The 21,016-nt window shown below is 35.8% G+C and overlaps 1 protein-coding gene across 1 annotated transcript in view; it reads left to right on the forward strand.

The window, feature by feature from the left end:
- snap91a (synaptosome associated protein 91a) overlaps positions 1–20,925 on the forward strand; it is a 66,403-nt gene extending 45,478 nt beyond the window's left edge. The window contains exons 15-29 of the mRNA XM_067406031.1: positions 1,255–1,428; positions 5,478–5,558; positions 8,364–8,579; positions 9,640–9,720; positions 9,974–10,042; positions 11,977–12,075; positions 12,653–12,724; positions 14,278–14,454; positions 16,630–16,866; positions 16,950–16,974; positions 17,244–17,337; positions 17,416–17,502; positions 17,592–17,699; positions 19,138–19,232; positions 19,316–20,925. Coding sequence (XP_067262132.1) covers positions 1,255–1,428; positions 5,478–5,558; positions 8,364–8,579; positions 9,640–9,720; positions 9,974–10,042; positions 11,977–12,075; positions 12,653–12,724; positions 14,278–14,454; positions 16,630–16,866; positions 16,950–16,974; positions 17,244–17,337; positions 17,416–17,502; positions 17,592–17,699; positions 19,138–19,224 — 1,607 coding nt within the window. The 3' untranslated portion in view covers positions 19,225–19,232; positions 19,316–20,925. The remainder of the gene's footprint in view (positions 1–1,254; positions 1,429–5,477; positions 5,559–8,363; positions 8,580–9,639; positions 9,721–9,973; positions 10,043–11,976; positions 12,076–12,652; positions 12,725–14,277; positions 14,455–16,629; positions 16,867–16,949; positions 16,975–17,243; positions 17,338–17,415; positions 17,503–17,591; positions 17,700–19,137; positions 19,233–19,315) is intronic.
- Positions 20,926–21,016: the final 91 nt, after the last annotated feature.

The following is a 21,016-nucleotide window of genomic DNA, read 5'->3' on the forward strand; positions in this document are numbered from 1 at the left end:
AGTAATATTGTGAAATATTATTAAAATTTAAAATAACTGTTTTCTATTTGAATATATTTGACAAAGTAATTTATTCCTGTGACGGCAAAGCTGAATTTTCAGCATCATTACTCCAGTCTTCAGTGTCACATGATCCTTCAGAAATCATTCTAATATGCTGATCTGCTCCTCAAGAAACATTTAATGTGTACAATTGTACAAAATATTTGTGTACAATATTTTTTTTCAGGATTATTTGACGAATAGAAAGTTCAAAAGAACAGTGTGTATCTGAAATCTAATCTTTTGTAACATTATAAATGTCTTTACTGCCACTTTTGATTTATTTAATGCATCCTTGCTGAATAAAAGTATTCATTTCTTTAATTTCTTTTCAAAAAAATAAAAATAAAAATTCTTACTGACCCCAAACTTTTGAACGGTAGTGTATAATGCTACAGAAGCTTTGTATTTCAGATAAATGCTGTTCTTTTGAACTTTCTATTCATCAAGGAATCCTGAAAAAAAAGTACACAACTGTTTCAACATTGAAAATAATCATAAATGTTTCTTGAGCAGCAAATCAGCATATTAGAATGATTTCTGAAGGATCATGTGACACTGAAGACTGGAGTAACGATGCTGAAAATTCAACTTTGCATCACAGGAATAAATTACTTTGTCAAATATATTTAAATAGTACACAGTTATTTTAAATTGTAATAATATTTCACAATATTGCAGTTTTTTTTACTGTATTTTTAATTAAATAAATGTAGCCTTGGTGAGCAGATGAAACTTCTTTTAAAAACATAAAAAATCTTGGTGGTTCCAAACTTTTGGACTGTACTGTACATGTGTTCTATCCAAGAACTGAGCCTTTGAAATGTATCAAAAAATATTAAAATTGTATTAGATTTTATTGATGTTTTTATTTTATTTTATTTTAATTTTTTGTCCTATAATAATTTTGCAACCTAATATTAACCTAACAATTTTTTACTTTTTTAAATAATTTCAAAATTTGAATGGGCATGACACCCTTGTGTCTTGTCTACAAGGAACTTTCTGAACAAACTTTGTACTGTCCGAATCTGCGTTCTTCTTTTTTAATCCAGCTGTAGCTTTATGAAGTAATTTGGCTAAAAATCTCTCCACAAAAAACTCCTCTGAGCTTTCTTTCATCCTGTCTACATCCATTTCTTGCCTCTCTCTTCTCCTCTGTCTTTCTGAATGCTGTGGTTTGGTTGTGGCTTTGCTGTGGCGGGGTTCCAGGCTCTCTGGCTGCTCCTGCCACTGCTGCCGCTAGCTCTGAAGCGCCCCTCTCTGAGGCTGACTCTGCCTCCGCAGTTCCCTCTGCCGCAGCCTCTGCTACCGAACCAGCAGCCGCTGCCTCGCTGCCAGTGCCTGCCCCCGCTGCCACCGTCTCAGACATGGATCTGTTTGGAGGTCAGTCAGGTCATCTCCAGGTTTAACTATCAGGGAAGAATGGGAGTCTTCCACTTTTTGGTAAATGTTTGGTTTAGGTACATTGGGTACATGGATTGTATTGTCCAAGTCACTCATTTGACACATGACGGCTTTTCATGAAGGTACTATAACTTGTCAGTTACTTAATATTTAAGTAAACGTATTTTGCTTAATTTGCAGTATTTTTCATGGCTTTTCCAATATGTGGCCTGAAGTCACTATTGTGTAGGAAGAAGATAATTAGTTCACTGGACCATATTTATTCATTTAGCAGACGTTTTTATTCAACTGAGAGCAATACCAGCAGAAAGGGTTAATTTAAGGGAGAAAAGAACAGAAGTATTATTAGACCTACCAGCTGAGTTGGTCCATTTGTTTTATGAAGCATATTATCGCTAAGGATTAGCTCACTTGAGATCACTTACAGCAGACATTTCGGTACAGCCCTGATTATACAAGGGCAACTGCAAATAAGAGACATCAGATCACCTTGAACTGTCAAATTTCATGCCATGCAAATGTTTAAACCCAGGCCAGCTCAAATCTAGCTCCACTTTGCCAGCAGATATGTGATATTAATGTTTTAAAAATTTGGAGAAAACCAACCAATTACACATTGAGTATAAGTTTAAATTGGTTTATTTTTTTATTTTATTTAATACATTTATTTTTTTATTAATTAGGGTTGCCAACTTTGGTATATAAAAAAGAATTAAGTACTAAAATGCATTTCAGATGCAATCACTTTAATTGCACTTGCTGTAAAAAAACAAACACATGTAATGTCAATGTCTAATGCATGTTAATCAGTGTTATTTTAGTATTATTGCTAAACTAATAATAGTAATGTTAATTTTCATGTTTTATTTTTATATTTTCCATTTTCATTAAAAATTTTATTAAATTATATTATCATTTTTATTATTTTTATTAATTTTTATCTATTTTAGTTAGGGATGCACCGATACTGATACTAGTATTGGTATCGGGCCCGATACCAAGCTCATGTACTTGTACTCGTACTCGTGAAAATACCCCCAATACCAAAGACCGATACCTCACGTGATGTAACTGACAGAATTGTCCGTGCACAGAGACACCGGCGGCAGCAGCAGAAACAATGTCAGCCTCACAGGTGTGGAAATACTTCAAAATTAATGATGACAGCACACATTGCGAACTGCATGCTTTCAATCACAATGCGTTATCGATTAGTGAGGCGGGATAGGCGGAATCGCGCTGAATGAAAGACCAGAAGTGCTCTCTCGCTCTCGATCCCAGTTCTCTCAGACAGTGCACGATTGGTTCTCCGTTGTCAAAATGTCCATCGTGTGGAGTATCTCATGTAAGTACAGTCGGTTATGGCTTAAGTGGATGTAAACATTTGGGTGAAAACAAGATATGTGTCAGTATCCATGGATTTGGTCTTAAAGGGACCGTAGCCTATATTTGTCATTAATGTTAATGAAACAACAAAATATGTTAAATAAATGTATACATGGTAAATAAACCTACTGTATCTGAAAAACAAGTTTATTTAATTTGTATCTTTATAGTATTTGTTGTATTGTTTGTAATTTGTTTGTAAATTTCTTTTTAATATAACAAAAATTATATATATATTGGTAATTATGCCCTTTGAAGGTTATTGGACACTGTGAAATGTTTGTTCTTTAAGTTTGTGACAAGCACATAAAAATTATTACTTTTTTTCATTAGAGTAATAATAAAGAAGCTGTCCTACATTCATTAGTCTCACTGTGTGTTCACACTGCCGGCGGCGAGAGCGTCAAAGTGACGCTAGTCATTCATTTTCAATGAGAGCCGGCGGAGAGCTCCGGCGAGAGCGGCGCGGCGCGTCTTGGACGGTGAGAGCATCGAGGAGAGTTGAAATCAGGTTTACTTTATGGTAATGAGCTATGACGCGGTTCGGCGGCAACCAATTAGAATGTAGAGGTCCTCGCTTGAGATGCTTCCGATTGGTTGACGCGACTTGTCATTTACTTTGGCTCTGCTTTGACCCTCCCGTCGGCGGCGGTTTGAACGAACAGTACAGCGTTGTTGGCAGGGCGGCCAAGGCGAATGTTGGCGCTCTCGCCGGCGGCGGTGTGAACGCACAGTCACTGTGTTGTGCTTGGAAAACTGCAACATCACCAAAAAAAAAAAAAAGAGAGAGACAGAGAGAGAAATTAATAAATGTTTTATTAAAAAATATTGGTATCGGCGAGAAAAAAAGTATCGGTACTCGTACTCGGTCCTTAAAAAATGGTATCGGTGCATCCCTAATTTTAGTACATCAAGTTGAACTAAATGAAACCGAGAGATGTTGCTTTGGCAACTAGAGAAAATTAAATAAAAAACATTTTTGTTAATTGAAATAAAATAAATGTAAAACAAAAAATATATATGTGAAAAAGTTTTTCACATATATATTTTTTGTTTTACATTTATTTTATTTCAAGTTATATATAGTCTTAGTTTAAGTTAACTATAATAATGCTGCTGTTAAAGGTAGGGTAGGCATTTTTTATTTTATTTTTTATACTGGTTGAAGCTCTCTTCACTTCCAGATAGCACTCAATAATAGAAGTTTTCTTCTCTTTTTTCTTCTATTTCTTCTGTGGATGTCTCAGGACAAAAAAATGTTCGTCCAATCATTGCTTTTGGTCCGAATGCAATGATACGATGTCACACGTCATCACACGTCATTAGCGCGTTCCGTAAGACTACGCAGAGTTGTAGACAGACAGTCACAGAGCTTCATAAACAAACAGCAGCCGCCTTTTACAGTTCCTCATGAACCAAAACAACGAGCTTATGCTGTGTTCACGCCATTTTGTAACTGTAATTACGAGATGGCAAACCGCAACATTCTACCCCGAGCTGTTCTGTGCCAACACTATTAATGGCAAATTGAATCTGCAGCAGTCAGGTGGTACAAATAAGAGCTCTATAAGTTATTTACATTCATTATTATGGAAATGTTATATGCTTTGAGACTTGAGGTAATTTAATGCCGCCTCTCATGACGCTTTGCAGACGGTGCTGTGTGCGTTGCGTTCATGTGTTTTGAATGAGTCGTGGCTTTGGAGAGCACCCTGAAGGGAGGGTGGGATCTTATGCTTTCAAAGCTAGCTTGCTATTGCTAGCTTCTCCAAAATTGCCTACCCTACCTTTAATTTCTATTAAAGTTTCATATAACATTACAGACACAGATTACTTGAGGAAATCTTTTTTTTCTCCATTCTAATCTGGATTTTTAACCATTTGTTCATACAAAAGTCGTTAAAACATTATTTTAGTGTCCTTGGTATACATGTAATTATAATAGTAATAACTACAGTTATGCATAATTACATGCAGTATCCTAAACCAAACCCTATTCCTAACCCTAACATGTTGCACATGTTGTTAATTAATGTAACTCAGTACTTTCTATGTATAATTACACTGTAACAAGGACACATTAAAATAAAGTGTAACCCAAAAATCATGTGCAGAATTAATGCAATTCCTTCAAATTCAGGATAATTCTGTATTATATGGATGTTGGCAACCCTAACAGTATCTTACACCTTGTTTCGTACAAAGCTGTGCAGACTGTTGATTTGATATTCCTCTAATGAAATCAACAGTTGGTTAAAAAAAACAAGCCTTTTCCCCACCCAGTTAAATTCATTCTTACCTGGCTATCACAATATCAGTCGTGATGGGGTTTGAAGGATCAAATGCTCATCACTGCCTTTGCTTTAGTTAACAGAAGCAATGCTGTCAAACCAAACACTTTTTACTCACTTGTTGGTCCTGATGGCATTGACAGGTTGTTACACGCAGGCTGACTCATTTCCCTCAGTGTGTGTGTGGACACACTGAATTAAACTGTATACAGCCCAGACTGGTCTACTGTATTTTACTGCCATTTGGGTCGTATAGAGTGTTTCTGTTCACTTCAAGTCTCTCTCTCTCTATCTCCCCTTCATCCCCGTTTCTTTTTCTCTGTTGGGTTTTGTTGGTCTGGTTCGGCCCAGACGCTTTTGCGCCCTCCCCAGGTGATGGTCCAAGCGAGGGTGTGGCCCCAGCAGCTGCTACCGATGCATGTGCCGGATCTGGTGGGTGCTCATCCTTACACAAGATCCTTTAGCACCCTGCTCTTTATTTGTGTGTGTGTGTGTGTATGGACTGATTTAAATGGTTTGTGTGTAATATGGGTGCATGCTTGAATGGAAACATTAAGTTCAACAACCGCTATGGTCAGCAGTCTGTGTGTATGAGAGAGTGCATGCAATGCAATTTTTGTTTGCATTGTTTCAGTCCCTGCTTTTGTCCACACGATACAGCAAAATCACTTTGTCCATTACCTGCCTAAGCACATATATCATTCTCTGCAGGCACAGTTGATAATTTCTCTTCTTACATTGCAAAAAAAAAAAAATCATTTTTAATCATTAGAGTGGTCTTGTTTTACAGTAAAAATATGTACACATCCTTAAAACATTAAAAGCAAAAGTGTAGGTTATAGTATTTTTTTTCTTCTGGTTTTAAGAATAAACCTCAATAAATTGTATTAGATTTAAAAAATATATTTTATAAGATATATTCTCTGAGGACAAGTATTAATAATATGTGAAAAAAAATAACATTAATTTTGTGTTAAGGATGTTTAGATGTTTTGAAAACAAAACAAAATTCTTAAGAAAATGATTTTTGCAATTACTTTCTGCTGTTAACTTTAGTAATAATTCAACTTATTATTATTTCCCTTCCAGCTTATATTTTCAGTATCAGTGATTCATTCTAACAACCTAAACATTTATTTTCATTAAGTTTAAAGAGCAAAAGCTTAGTGGTTGTATTTACATAATGCAGCTATGGTATCATAGAACATGAACAGAATTACTCTAAATTGACCTTATTTATATTTGATTTTATTGTAACTTATGGGTACACTTTATTTTGATGGTCCACTTTATGCATTCTACTACTTTGCAACTACATGTCAACTGATTTTCATTAGAGTATTAATAGACTGTTAGGGTAGGGTTAGTAGAATAAGTGGACATGTACATGCAAGTTACTTTTGTAGAATGTCTGTTGGGGACCATCAAAATAAAGTATTAGTAGATATTAAGCAGAGAGTCTACTAATACTCTAATGACTGCCAGTTGTCATGTAGTTGCAGAGTTACTTATAGTTAATAGAATGTCAAAAGTGGTCTATTGAAATGAAGTGTTACCTAACTTAAAAGGGTTAGTTCACCCAAAAATGAAATTTCAGTTATAAATTGCTCACCCCTTAATGTTGTTCCAAACCTGTAAGACCTTTGTTCATCTTCGGAACACAAATGAAGATATTTTTGATGAAATCCGTGAGCTTTCAATATATCATTAGTCATAATACATGCCATATTTGAGGTGGTCAAAAACATGGAAGTATAGTCTGATGTCAAAGGTTGCAGGTTTTTAAGGTTAGTTCACCCAAAAATTAAAATTCTGTCATTAATTACTCACCTTCATGTCGTTCCAAACGCGTAAGACCTTTGTTCATCTTTGGAACACAAATTAAAATATTTTTGATGAAACCCGAGAGCTTTATGACCTCCGATAGACTGCAACGTTATTACCAGTTTCAAGGCCCAGAAAGTTAGTAAAGACATTTTTAAAGGTGCCGTATAACACGTTTTCAAAAGATATAATATAAGTCTAAGGTGTTCCCTGAATGTGTCTGTGAAGTTTCAGCTCAAAATACCCCATAGATTTTTGCCTATTTTGGGGCATCATTAACTATGCGCCGATTCAGCGCCCCTTTAAATTCTCGTGCTCCCCGCCCCCGACCTCGCAACTGCCTTAAACAGCATAAACAAAGTTCATAGAGCTAATATTACCCTCAAAATGGATCTTTACAAAGTGTTCATCATGCAGCATGTCTAATCGCTTAAGTATGGTATTTATTTGGATGTTTACATTTGATTCTGAATGAGTTTGAGGCATTATGCATTATACAGACTGCATTATACTTGTCTCCGTGAATACAGTAATAAACGATGGTAACTTTAACCACATTTAACAGTACATTAGCAACATGCTAACATGCACCTTTAAAATAGTCCATGTGACTATAGTTGTTCAACCTTAATGTTATGAAGTGATGAGAATACATTTTGTGCTCAAAAAATAACAAAAATTTCTTCTCTTGTGTCAGTCTCCTATGCTGTTATGTGTTTACAACGTGAACAGCACAGGATACTGACATGGAAGAGAAGAAATTGTTGAATAAAGTCATTATTTTTGTTTGTTTTTTGAGCACAAAAAGTATTCTTGTTGCTTCATAACATTAAGGTTGAACCACTGTAGTCACATGGACTATTTAAATGATGTCTTTACTACCTTTCTGGGCCTTGAAAGTGGTAATAACGTTGCAGTCTATCGGAGGTCATAAAGCTCTCGGGTTTCATCAAAAATATTTTAAGTTGTGTTCCAAAGATGAACAAAGGTCTTACGGGTTTGGAACGACATGAGGGTGAGTAATTAATAACAGAATTTTAATTTTGGGGTGAACTAACCTTAAAAACCTGCAACCTTTGACATCCAGACTGTATTTCCGTACTTTTGACCACCTCAAATATGGCATGTATTATGACTAATGATATATCTATAGACGTATAATTATATGAAACAGATTAAAACGTATCATTATTTATTGTGTTTTTGACTGCTTTTTAATTTGATTGCAGTACTAAGGTTAATGGTGTCTTAAAGTGTGCTTTTTAAGGTAAAATCCATTTCATATCTCTCTCTCCGTGACTTCAATGCTGCTGAAGTTATGAGCTTTCAGTTTGTTTCTTTTTCATTTGCAGTGTTTGTTATGTAACAAACCTTCCCCATTCCATTTTCACCCCCCACCCCTCCTTAATAAAGACCCCTGGGCCACATCTGAGGGGAGCTCAAGCATTGCCCCAGAGCTGGACCTCTTTGCCATGAAGCCAGTAGAGAGTGTCGCTGCCGCAGCATCCCCTACCAGCGCCGAGCCGAGCATCTCACCAACAGCGGCCCCTGCTGTCCCCTCTCCTCCCACCACCACCGCATCTGCTACAACTGAACCTGTGGCCCCGCCAACACTAGACCTCTTTAGTGGTAATATTTCTGCTGTAATTCTGCCTCTGTCTTGCTTTAATCTGCATTATGACAATATTAACTTGCTAAGCTAGTTCCCCAACATTATTAAGATTCTCTTTGTTTTATTTCTCTCATATAGATTTTTTTTAATTTTCTGGTCATTCTGGTTTGTGAATCATGACCTTAACCACCTTTTCAGTTCTGAGGAATAAACAATAATTGTAAATATAAATATAAACATATGCTTTCATAAAAAACAAAAAACAAAAAAAAAAACAAGGATGCATTTAAGTGATCAAAAGTCAAAGTAAAGACATTTATTAATCAAAGAATATTAAAAAAATCTATCATGGTTTCTATACAAATATTATGCAGCACAACTTTTTTTCAACGTTGATAATAAATAATAATTAAAAAAAAATGTTTATGGAGCACTAAACCAGCATATAAAAATTATTTCTGAAGGATCACATGAGACTGAAGACTGGAGTATTGATGCTGAAAATTCAGCTTTTGCCATAACATGAATAAATTACTTTTTAAAATAATTAAAATATAAAGCAGTTCTTTTAAATGTACAATAATACTTCATAATATTACTGTTTTTACTGTATTTTTGATCAAATAAATGCAGTCCTGGTGAGCATAAGAGACTTCTTTCAAAAACATAAAAGAATCTTACTGAACTAATATATACTAATATCACTAATATATATATATAAAAATTGTAAATCAAGAGGGATGGTCAATGTCAATGATTCACATTTGGCCACTAAAATTGCACTGCAATCTGTCAAAATCCAGGATTTGCAGTGAACAGATTTGTCCTGCAATCATTTTCTGGCTTTTTGACCATAATCTGAATGCTTTGCATTGAGATTTGCAGACTTGATTAAACAGTCTTTTGTGCTACTTGTTCAGAGTGATTATGGAAAAAAAGCAAGCAAAGCAAAATGTTTTCTCATCTAAATGGTGTTTTCTCTCTCTCTCTCTCTCTCTCTCTCTCTCTCTCTCACTTGAAGCTGTCATGTTATGCACTGACTATACGCATAATGCAAATGTGTGTCCTTGTTTATAGATATGTTTGATTCTATGCCTGAGCAAAGCTCCTCCACAGAGCCCAAAGCAACCACTCCTAGCGTAGACCTATTTGGTGCAGGTACAGGAGTTGATTCCCGTACTTCTCTTGAAAATCTCGTCTCGTCTCTTCTAGTCTCACCTTTCTTCTTTCTCATCTGTTTTTTGGCCCACTCCGTCTTGGTTTGTCCTCATAGTGGAACGTGGACTTGTGCATGTTTGCACGCTCAAAAGCACGACTCTGTGTCTTTTACATGTTTCTGCTCCTTATTGATTTCTCTTCTCTTATATTTCATCCTCCACTTCTTTTTCCTGCTTTTGGCTTGGTCTGGAAGATCTTCCTGCTGTCTCACGCGGGCCCTCACCTTTGCCTGAGGCCAGTGTGACTGCTGATCTCTTGTCTGGTGAGTGTCTGAGGCTTTTCTCTCTAAATGTAAAATGTTTTGTATTTTACCATGAATTATTATTATATTATTATTTATAATGAATAAATAAATCATATTAATTCATAATTAATCACATTATTATTATTAATACTACTAATAATAACATTTAATATTTTTCTACAAACTACTACTGTAATGAACATCGAATAAATAATAAGTTATGAGTTTATGTTATAAATAAATAATAATAAATCTAATAATAATAGTTTTACATCTAAAATAATACATTTATGAATATATAACTAGATATGTATCATTAAGTATTATTGTATTTTTTTAAATTTTAATATTCTCACATTTACCTTCATTTTTTAAACCATATTACTTTCCTTCTTCTGTATAACAAGAAAATAAATAATCTGAAGACTATTTTCCATGATTTGTAAAGCATTTAAAGGGATAGTTTGCCCAAAAATGTCATTTTTTTAGCCTCAAGTTGTTCCAAACCTGTATGAATTATTTCTTCTACTGAACACAAAAAAGGTACTTTGAAGAATATGAGTAACCAGGGCTTGACATTAACACCCGCCAACCCGCCAAATGCGGGTAGATTTCAGCTGTGGCGGGTAAGACAGCCACTCCCACTAGCCACTTTGGCGGGTTGAATATAATTTCAGCCTACAGCCAAATGAATAATAGCCAAGCTCGTCGTATCACAAAATTACAATTCAGTCACAATTCTTTATCGATTAACTTGCGGTTAGTGAAGGCGGGATAGGCGGAATCGCGCTGAATGACACAACAGAAGCGCTCGCGTGCGTGCTCTCTCTGTCGCGCGTGATCAGTTCTCCTTGCGCCTGAATACACGCACACACAGATGTCAAAATGCATCGTGTGGAGTATCTCGCGTGAATACAGTCGGCTATGGCTTACAGCTAAGTGGGTAAAAACTGGATATGTGTCAGTATATGACGTCCATACATTCAGCAGCCCCCAAATAAATATATATATATATATACATATATATATATATTATTTATTTATTTATTTTTATAAATTACTATTTGAAAATTCTTTGTTCTTTTTATATAGCCAAACAAAAATAACTATACATACCTGATATATGTAAAATCAAGTAAAATGACTCAAAATACAGTAATTTAAGCATGCCAAAGTCAACTTTAATCATAAAAAATGTAATTTCCCAACAGCAAAATTGTAGCCAGTGAAAATGCTGAGTGGCTAGCCACATTGGCTGGTGAGCAAAAAAGTTAATGTCAAGCCCTGTGGGTAACCAAACAGTTGATGGACCCCATTGACTTCCATAGTATGAAAAAAATACTGTGGAAGTCAATGGGCTCCATCAACATCAATTTTCGTTTTTGGGTGAGCTATCCCTTTAAGCATTAATTTTCTGAACCTTTGTCCTCTTAGTGAATGAATCATTCTTTTTTTTTCTTATTCAGATCTTTTCAGTGATTTGAATCAAGTAAATTATTTAATCACAGTTGTAAAGAGGAAGATTAACAGTGATTAATGACTTAAATTTAAGTCTGTTTCACATAAAAAGCTATCAAATTTAAATAGATTTGAAATACAGTGCATGAGTCTTTTTTTATTTTATGATGTTTTTACATTATTTTTTTGAAAGTTGAAAGCTTCAGTCACCATTCATTGTTAGTAAAAAAAATACCCGACCAGCACAGACTTAAGAAATTGTCCTTATGTGTTCCACGAAAGAATGAAAGCCATGCAGGTTTAACATGACACGATGGTGAGTAAATAATGACAGAATCTTCATTTTTGGGTGATTTATCCCTTTAATTTAGCATTGCATTTAGTTAATGTTCTTCAGTGCACTTCTACTTTCACAGTTACACAGTAAACTGCTAGTATTAGCAACAAAGTTAGCAACAAAGTCACCCCATATTCTCTCTCTCTTTCTCATATAGACTCATTTGTTGCTCCAGCTGTTGCTCCAGTGGCTCCTACACCTGCTGCTCCTGTCTCCCCTCCTAAAGCCGAGCCTGTACCTGTGCTGGACCTGCTTGGTGTGTCCCCTAAACTCTCTCATAAAAACACCCATCTAGAAGACCAAAGGAAGTGCTTAAATATTGAGATGTTCATATTCAAAGGCTTCCACTTCAGTGTAACCCAGTGAATTATGATCATGTTTTTGCATCTGACTACACAACGTTGGTGTCGAGCTTGTTCAAGTTCATTTTCATAGCATAGACATTTAAATTTATGAACTGGTAAGTATACACCAGCTGTTTCATAACCCAGTTTTTCAGTCATAGTAGTGGGTAGTTTCTGCTGTTTGCTTTGTCAGTGTCTGTTAAGTGAGCAGATGATAACCTTGAGAAGAGAGACGTTTGTTTGGTGTGTGAGTTTAGTGTATTTGCATGCTGTGCCGTCATGTGTATACATTGTAAGTGTGGGAAGATACACAGAACGTACATCTGTGTGTCAGTGTTTGTTACGGTGTGTTTATGTGTTTGCGTGGGCCTGTTGTATGATCTCGGCTCATTCTCTCCATCTGCCCCTCTCTCAGTGTATGCAGCTTTAAGGCTGACTAATGCTTCTCCTCCTTCATGCTGCACTGTGGGACATCTGTCTCTGGAACAGACACATTTGGCGACACTACTGGAGAATCCCAGTCCGCTGCTCCCGGAGCACCATCCGGTGACCTGCTTGGAGGTATGGTCACAAATCTTGATTAGCAAAACTCATTTTTAGTTGATGATGTAATAGAGAAGATAGATTTAGCACTGCTGAAGTGCTGTTCTATTTATGTTATGCAGTTTATGCCTAATAAATCAATAATAAACAAACAAACAAATAAATAAATTATAGTAATTAATAATATTAATTGCAATCATAAAAATAATAGTTCTTATCATTGTTTTTGTTGTTAAATGTGTATTTGTTGCCAAATGCCAAAAGCACACACATAACAAAATTTCTAAAGCTAAATATACTATACAGTACAGTCCAAAAGTTTGGAACCACTAAGATTTTTAATGTTTTTAAAAGAAGTTTCGTCTGCTCACCAAGGCTACATTTATTTAATTAAAAATACAGTAAAAACAGTAATATTGTGAAATATTATTACAATTTAAAATAACTGTTTTCTATTTGAATATATTTCACAAAGTAATTTATTCCTGTGATGCAAAGCTGAATTTTCAGCATCATTACTCCAGTCTTCAGTGTCACATGATCCTTCAGAAATCATTCTAATATGCTGATCTGCTGCTCAAGAAACATTTAATGTGTACAATTGTACAAAATATCTGTGTACAATATTTTTTTTTCAGGATTCTTTGATGAATAGAAAGTTCAAAAGAACAGTGTGTATCTGAAATCTAATCTTTTGTAACATTATAAATGTCTTTACTGCTTTACTTTTGATTGATTTAATGCATCCTTGCTGAATAAAAGTATTCATTTCTTTAATTTCTTTTAAAAAAAATAAAAATAAAAATTCTTACTGACCCCAAACTTTTGAACGGTAGTGTATAATGCTACAGAAGCTTTGTATTTCAGATAAATGCTGTTCTTTTGAACTTTCTATTCATCAAGGAATCCTGAAAAAAAAAAGTACACAACTGTTTTCAACATTGAAAATAATCATAAATGTGTATTGAGGAGCAGATCAGCATATTAGAATGATTTCTGAAGGATCATGTGACACTGAAGACTGGAGTAACGATGCTGAAAATTCAGCTTTGCATCACAGGAATAAATTACTTTGTCAAATATATTTAAATAGTACACAGTTATTTTAAATTGTAATAATATTTCACAATATTACTGTTTTTTACTGTATTTTTAATTAAATAAATGTAGCCTTGGTGAGCAGATGAAACTTATTTTAAAAATATTAAAAATCTTAGTGGTTCCATACTTTTGGACTGTACTGTATATATACTAAATATATATATATATATATATATATATATATATATATATATATATATATATATATATATATATATATATATTACAAATAATACTAAAATAATGCTGCTTGTCTTAGTCTTTTGGACCACACTGTATATTAAATTATAAAGATAAATTTAATCTGATGATAGTCTTAGCTAGAATACTAAGACTAGCATATTTAGTTGAGAAACACCATGTGTTGATATTACTTTTACGCTCAACCATAATTAATAATTAAGACCCTTTTTAATAATTCTAAAAATGTGTGTTGTGGATTTGGCATTTCACCTGTTTGATGTCTGCAGGGTTGATTTCACCGGTCACCCCCACGGTTACACCAACCCCAGCAGCAGTGCCAACCTCAGCCCCAACTGACCTGCTGGAGTCGGGTTTTGATGCCTTTGGCACTTCGCCTGTGTCCGCCACACCAGCAGCTGCTGACAGTGCCCCTGCAGCGCCCTCTGGTGGCTTTGATGCGTCAGGTGAGAAATGTTCCCCAGGTGTTTTGAACAGATTATTATACTCTCACATTAAACATAGATAATTATCTTTTTGCAAAAACTGTTTTTATTTTCTCTTGAACACAGCGTGGCAATTTTCAAGCTTGCTTGCTTCTCAGCACACTTTCGTCTTGCATGAGCACTTCTCTATCTGCTGACCTTCTTAAATAATACAGAGAGGATGTGGCAGTGCTTATAAAATGCATTCTCCTTGTGCCTTTTCTCCTTTTTCGTTTCCTTTTGTGTTCTGTCTATTCTTGCTCTCTTACTATAATTCATCTTTCCCATTCTTCTGTCATGTCTCTCTCTCTCTGCACTTTGTTTCTGATAACTCTCTCCTTGCACACTGATCTGGCTCATTGCTTGCTCCTGCTGTGCGATTGGTGAGTTTGCGAGAGAACTCAGGGCTTTGCGGCATGTATCGCTGTACCCGATCACGCCAAATGGGTTTGGGAGGTTTGAATGTTCTAGCGCAGTTTGTTCTTCAACTGCACACCCTTTACCCTTTGAACTCTTTGTGCAGTTTTTCCCTGCTCGCCCACATTACAGATCTTGAGCATTACTGCATTAAAGTGAATTGCCTGCCTTATTGTTGTTGGTACTGTACTGGAATTATTTTTTCATAAAAGGTGCACTAGGTACTTAGTGTTTTTGGACTTCATACTGATGCCTATGAGACTGAAACTTAAGAAAAAGCAAAAGCTTTCAGATAATACTGTCATTTTACACAAAACACACTTTTCAGTCAGTGACAGTCAGTGTTATTTTTTACACACTTGTTGTTCTATTCATTCAACACAATTTTTTTTTAATAGAAATGTCCTTGACATTTTTGTTTGTTTCATCATGACATATTCATTCATTTTAGTCCGTTCAACTATTATGTAATTTTTGTTGATGTAAATAACACATATGCAAAATGACAATAAAGTCTGTAACAGACCAAACTTTAACCACATTTTCTAGCTTTTTTTGATTGTCAAACATATAAAAGATTAACATAAAATATAATGTGAAAACTATAGTGAGCTCCTGAAATTATTTCAGCATATAATGAGTAAACTGAAATGTCTTGTGAAATCTACACGCTTTTCTAGGGTGTACATTTTTAAGTATTTGTAAAAAGTATGGATGTCATTTTAAGCTTAAAAAAATATTTGGTGCACCTTTAAAATATTTGAAGACCCAAAACCTTTCCTTTAGGGTTAAAGTTTTGGGTCATTGACTGAGAGGTGTTGGATCTCTGCCCATCTCCTCATCCGTTAGTTAGTTCTGCAGTGAGGATATTTTCATTGGTGCCTGACATGATGCATCCAACCATGCTGTAATGCAATGAAAATCCTGTGTATAAAGATGTACTGATGTGTGTTGCCAGTTTTTGGCTTCCCAATGCATGTAGTAAACACCCCTGGATGCAATTTGAATACCTCATGAATGTTATGATAAATGTGTGGATCTCAGTTTTTTTGTTTTTAAATATATATGCATTACCTTTCAAAATTTTGGGGTTTGAAAGATTTTTAAGAAATAAATACTTATATTCAGCATTAAGTTAATCAAAACTGACAGTACAGACCTTAAAAATATTAAAAATATTTCTGTTTCAAAATAAATGCTAAACGTTCTATTCATCAAAGAATCCTGAAAAAATGTATTACGGTTTCCACAAAAAATATTAAGCAGCACAACTGTTTTCAACAATGATAATAATAAGACGAAATCAGCATATTCATTTTCATTTTTGATTTCTGAAGGACCACATGACACTGAAGACTGGAGTAATTGCTGCTTAAAATTCAGTTTTGCCATCACAGGAATAAAATACATTTTAAAATGTATTACAATAGAAAGTCTTTTGAAGTGTAATACTATTTCACATTATTACTGCTTTTACTGTATTTTAGATAAAATAAATCCATTATTGGTGAGCATAAGAGACTTATGAAACATTAAAAGAAACTTACAGACCCCAAACTTTTGAACGGTATTGTATATTTTATCTTATGTTACTGTCGTTTGTTTTACTTCTGTTCTGTTACAGTACATCTGCCTTGGTATATTATGGGATTGCTGACGAGTTGTATATCATATTCTAGGCTAAAATGGTCTCAATCCACGTTGACTATATCAACCCACTCTTTTCTATGTCAATGCCAGTGTTTGACGGATTAGGAGACCTTCTGATGCCAGCCATAACACCTCAGAGCACAGGCGGGACCCCTATGTCTGCAACAAGCATGCCGTTGGCACCTGGAATTGTGCCCACTGTTGGGCCGACAATGGCTCCGGCCATGGCACCTGCAATGGCACCGACAATGACACCCGTACCAGCTGCCCAACCAATCAAACCTATTGGAGGAGACTTGGACACTTCACTCGCCAATCTGGTCGGAAGTATGTATGAAACAATAATGGACTTTATTCCATTTTTCCCATGATGCCAGCTCAGTCTATTCTGGTTTCTTCCTCTCTTGTAGACTTGGGAGTGGGAAGCCAAAAGAAGTAAGTTCAGTGTCTGGTGCAGCAAGTCTCTAGGTGCATGTTGTTTCAGGAACACCTATTAATCTTGTCACTTATCCGTAATGTCTGTTTGTGAGCATGAATTGCTCAGCCTGACCAGTATTGACAATTCATTTGGACGGTTATGGCAGCTTGATTGATTCACTCTCCATTGGAGCACAATTTAATCATGTTCACTTTGTGTGGCCCTAGAGCGATGTTTATGAATGATTTACACATTATGCTTGCTGACAGCTATTTGTTTTGCACAGGGACAACCAGTGGAATGAGAAGAAGCTGACAGGAGGAGCTAACTGGACCCCTCAGGTCGCCCCTTCTAGCTGGGGCACACCTGGTGCTCAGATGGTAGCGGCTGCTTCTTTCTTAAACACATAAAAATGTTTCTTTATTGTATTATTGTCTTACTGTTTTGATTGTGTTTAGTCTGGCTCCGCCCCTGGAGCCCCAGGAGCTGCCGCCCCACCTGGAGCAATGGCACCACCCATGGGAGCACAGCCTGGCTTTGGCATGGTGAGAAACTACTTTTTAAAATGTTGAAAAATTTTGCACTTACTGTGTGCACTTATGGATGGATATTTTACTTGTCATTTTTTACTCAGCCCCCAGCAGCAGGAGGTCCCATGATGCCCCAGCCCATGATGATGGGTCAGCCCATGATGAGACCACCATTTACAGGGCCAGCAGCAACAGGAACACCCGGAGCACCAGTAAAGAACATGCACAAAATCACATGCAAACATTGTTACAATCGACATGAAATGGAAGTTGCAGTAGTCATGTCTTCCCTATTCTGACATATATGCGAGTGAAACGACTTATCACACAAGAAAAAATGTAGGGCGGCACTTGATTTTGACTATTGAGAATTGGGTCATAGTTTGACCTCTTGTGAGTGACAAGTTGTCCGGCCCTTGCGCCCGTAAACACATCATCAGAGAAGAGATGAGGGAGGGGAAGTTATTTTGATGAAAGATTACAAGGGCACATACTGCAATAATCCATAAAAAAAAAGAATTGTCAGTTTTGATTTAATGGTGACTTAATCACATCAATGAAATGTTGTAAATATTTGTAAATAAAGGTTTTTTTTTAGTTTGTCTATGATAATGAAGAAGAGGTAAAGAAAAATGTGCATCATGACTATTATTTTTGGAAATCATATTATCAAAGAACAGTTTTTATGTTAGTTTTATTAATATTTAAATTTATATATCATTTTTGGAATATGTGGTTTAATTTTATACTTTCTTGTCGAATAAAATGTTATTTTTGTTGACTAAAATGAATGATAGACTATAGACTAAAACATAGACTGAAAGATATTTTCATTATTTTCATCATATTTTCAAAATTGACACTATACACACATACTGTATGTTTGGGGTCTGTACGGCCCTGTTTACACCTGGTATTAAAATGCATTTTGGTCGATCGGATCACAAGTGGATGAAGCTAAATACAGGTGTAAACGGGGTGTATAACGTTTTGAGCTTGTCCACTTTTGACCACTTCCAGAGGTAGTTGAAAACGCATTTGACCGGATTGCTTTCGTGGTGTAAACGCTTATGTGGTCAACAGCGCAAAAGACCACATTATGAGAAGTGCACTAGCCAGACGCGATTTAAACTTTGTGGGCTGAAGACCTAAGTTTGGTTTGAAGACAAAAAATGTACCAAACACAGTGTTCTCTCACCATTCCTGATTTCTAACATACACTTAACTCATTCGGCATGGTCTGGCGGCTATCAAGAGAGAAACTAACGTCTCCGGGCGCATTCTTTTATAAAGTGCGAAAGCTTATTTTGTCCATTAGATCAAAAGATCTGAGGGAAAAAAACAACAACATACATTTACCCACCCATAGACCCTCCCCTCGAAGAAATCAGGACAGAAGTGGTTGAAAATGGACAAAAGAGACGGATTAAAATACCAGGTGTAAATGGGTATGTGTCTGCCTCGTCTACTTGAGATCCAATTGACCAAAAAGCATCTTAATACCAGTTGTAAATAGGCCTAAGATATTTTTAAAATGTTCTTGAAAGAAGTTGCTTAAATACAGTAAAACAGTACAATTTTTTTCCTGTGATTACAAAGCTATTTTTTCAGCAGCCATTACTCTTCCTCATGCACCCTTTACCTTCTCAGTTGTCTCCAGGACCAGCTGCTCAGAGCCCCAAAAAACCTCCCACCAAGGACCCACTTGCAGATCTCAACATCAAGGACTTCTTATAACTTTCCAGGTATGATTATCTTACTAGTGACTTCTTAAATGAGGCACCAAATCACTTAGTAACATGACATTTTCTCCATGCTCCATTTGCAGTATTTGTTTTCTCAAAGACTGAGCTCCAGTGAGACAGGTCAGCTGTCTGTTTACACCTCCAGACGCCAGAGGAGCCTGCAGCTAGATATCCACTGACCCCGCCCCTCCAACCCAAACCCCGCCCACTCTGCCCCACCCAAGCATTCCTGTGTCATGTTGTAGCACAAACTGTGAAGTGAATCGTAGAGAAAACAAGCAGAAAAATGAAGATGTGCTTATTTCGATGTTATCCTTTGTTTTGAACGAAACCGAATAAAATTATTTTAAAAAAACACACAAATGAAAATGAAATATTAAAAAAGATTCTTATGTACGTCAAATTTTTCCGGTGTTTAAGTCCGAAATGAATGAGTTGTGTGTGTGTTGATCCCCTCGACTTTAATTCTGGTTCCTCTGGGACTTCCCTTTTGGGGTCAGAGGTCCTAAACAGGTTGTTCAAGCGCTTTCTGTTGTATGTTAGTTTTGGAGCAGTGTGTATCATTTGCAGAAGGTACTGTGTATATTATCCTCGTTGATGAAAAGCTCTCTCCTCTGCTCAAATTTTTATCTGTGGACAACTTATTGATGTGAACCTGGTAATCGGATTATAAGAAATGCTATTGTCATCTCCCATCATCAACTAACTTGTTTGTTTACAAATATAAATATATGAAATATAAATATATATGAGTTATGTATAAATTAATAACATATCTAGGCTCCTCTATAACCTCTTGGTGATTACATGTAACTTTTGTATTTTAACTCATATTATTTTTCATATATATATTTTTTTGAATCTTTAGTTTTTGTTTTAATTGTCAAAGCGTTGTCAGTTCACTGTTTACATGGATATCCCAAGAAACTTGAGGTTAACCTTTATGGATATCCTCAGCAAATTTGGACTTTAATTCCACTTAATCTCAGTGCTACAAATCTCAGCTGATCTCTGAGAAAGGCCTTTTGCAGTATCTTAAAATAAATATGTACAGCAACTTGTTCAACTGGTGATGTTTCCAAAAAAAAAAAAAAAAAAATCCCCCAAGATTTCACAGTTGTATAGTAAGTGGAATGCTGTGTTTGAGTCTCATAGTTACTTGTGCTTGTATGAAATCCAAACTGAAGCTGGTACATGTAGTGTTATTTTGTATAATTGTAAAAGAACCCGTTCACATGTTTGGTTTTCAGTCTTACCCTCTCATACAACATTATGAACCCTGACCCTTGTTTGTTATACGTAACGGTTAATTCATACTCCCTCTGTTGGTGTGTGGTGGTACTGTAGTTAGCACAGAAAAAATGAAGTGAGGAGGAGATATAAGAAAATAACTGATTTCATAGATAATAGGGCGTAGGTTCACTAGCAGTGATAGACTCTTAGATCCTTGTCAAAGTTTTCAGGAGGTCACTGTTAAACAGTGTTACAGAAAGGTCAGACTGACAGCCATGAATCGCCGAGCCTCTGTAACTCACTCTCTGTTAGATCTCTCATGGAAATGACTAAGGCAGATCTTCAGATCTCTCTTTTGCAATTCTCTGTTCCCTTGAAAGAAATTTTATTTTGATTTACTGATTCATATTTGACACCCCTACATAGTGCATGTAAGCCCTTTGAGATGCAATAAACACTGATGGGAAGAATTGCCCACCTGTGTCCCCCTGTGTCTGTTTTCAAAAGGAGAGCTCTATGTCGACACATAGATAAATAAAGAAAAAGTGACC

This window comes from Chanodichthys erythropterus, chromosome 2 (genome assembly GCF_024489055.1).
Source record: "Chanodichthys erythropterus isolate Z2021 chromosome 2, ASM2448905v1, whole genome shotgun sequence".
NCBI lineage: Eukaryota > Metazoa > Chordata > Actinopteri > Cypriniformes > Xenocyprididae > Chanodichthys > Chanodichthys erythropterus.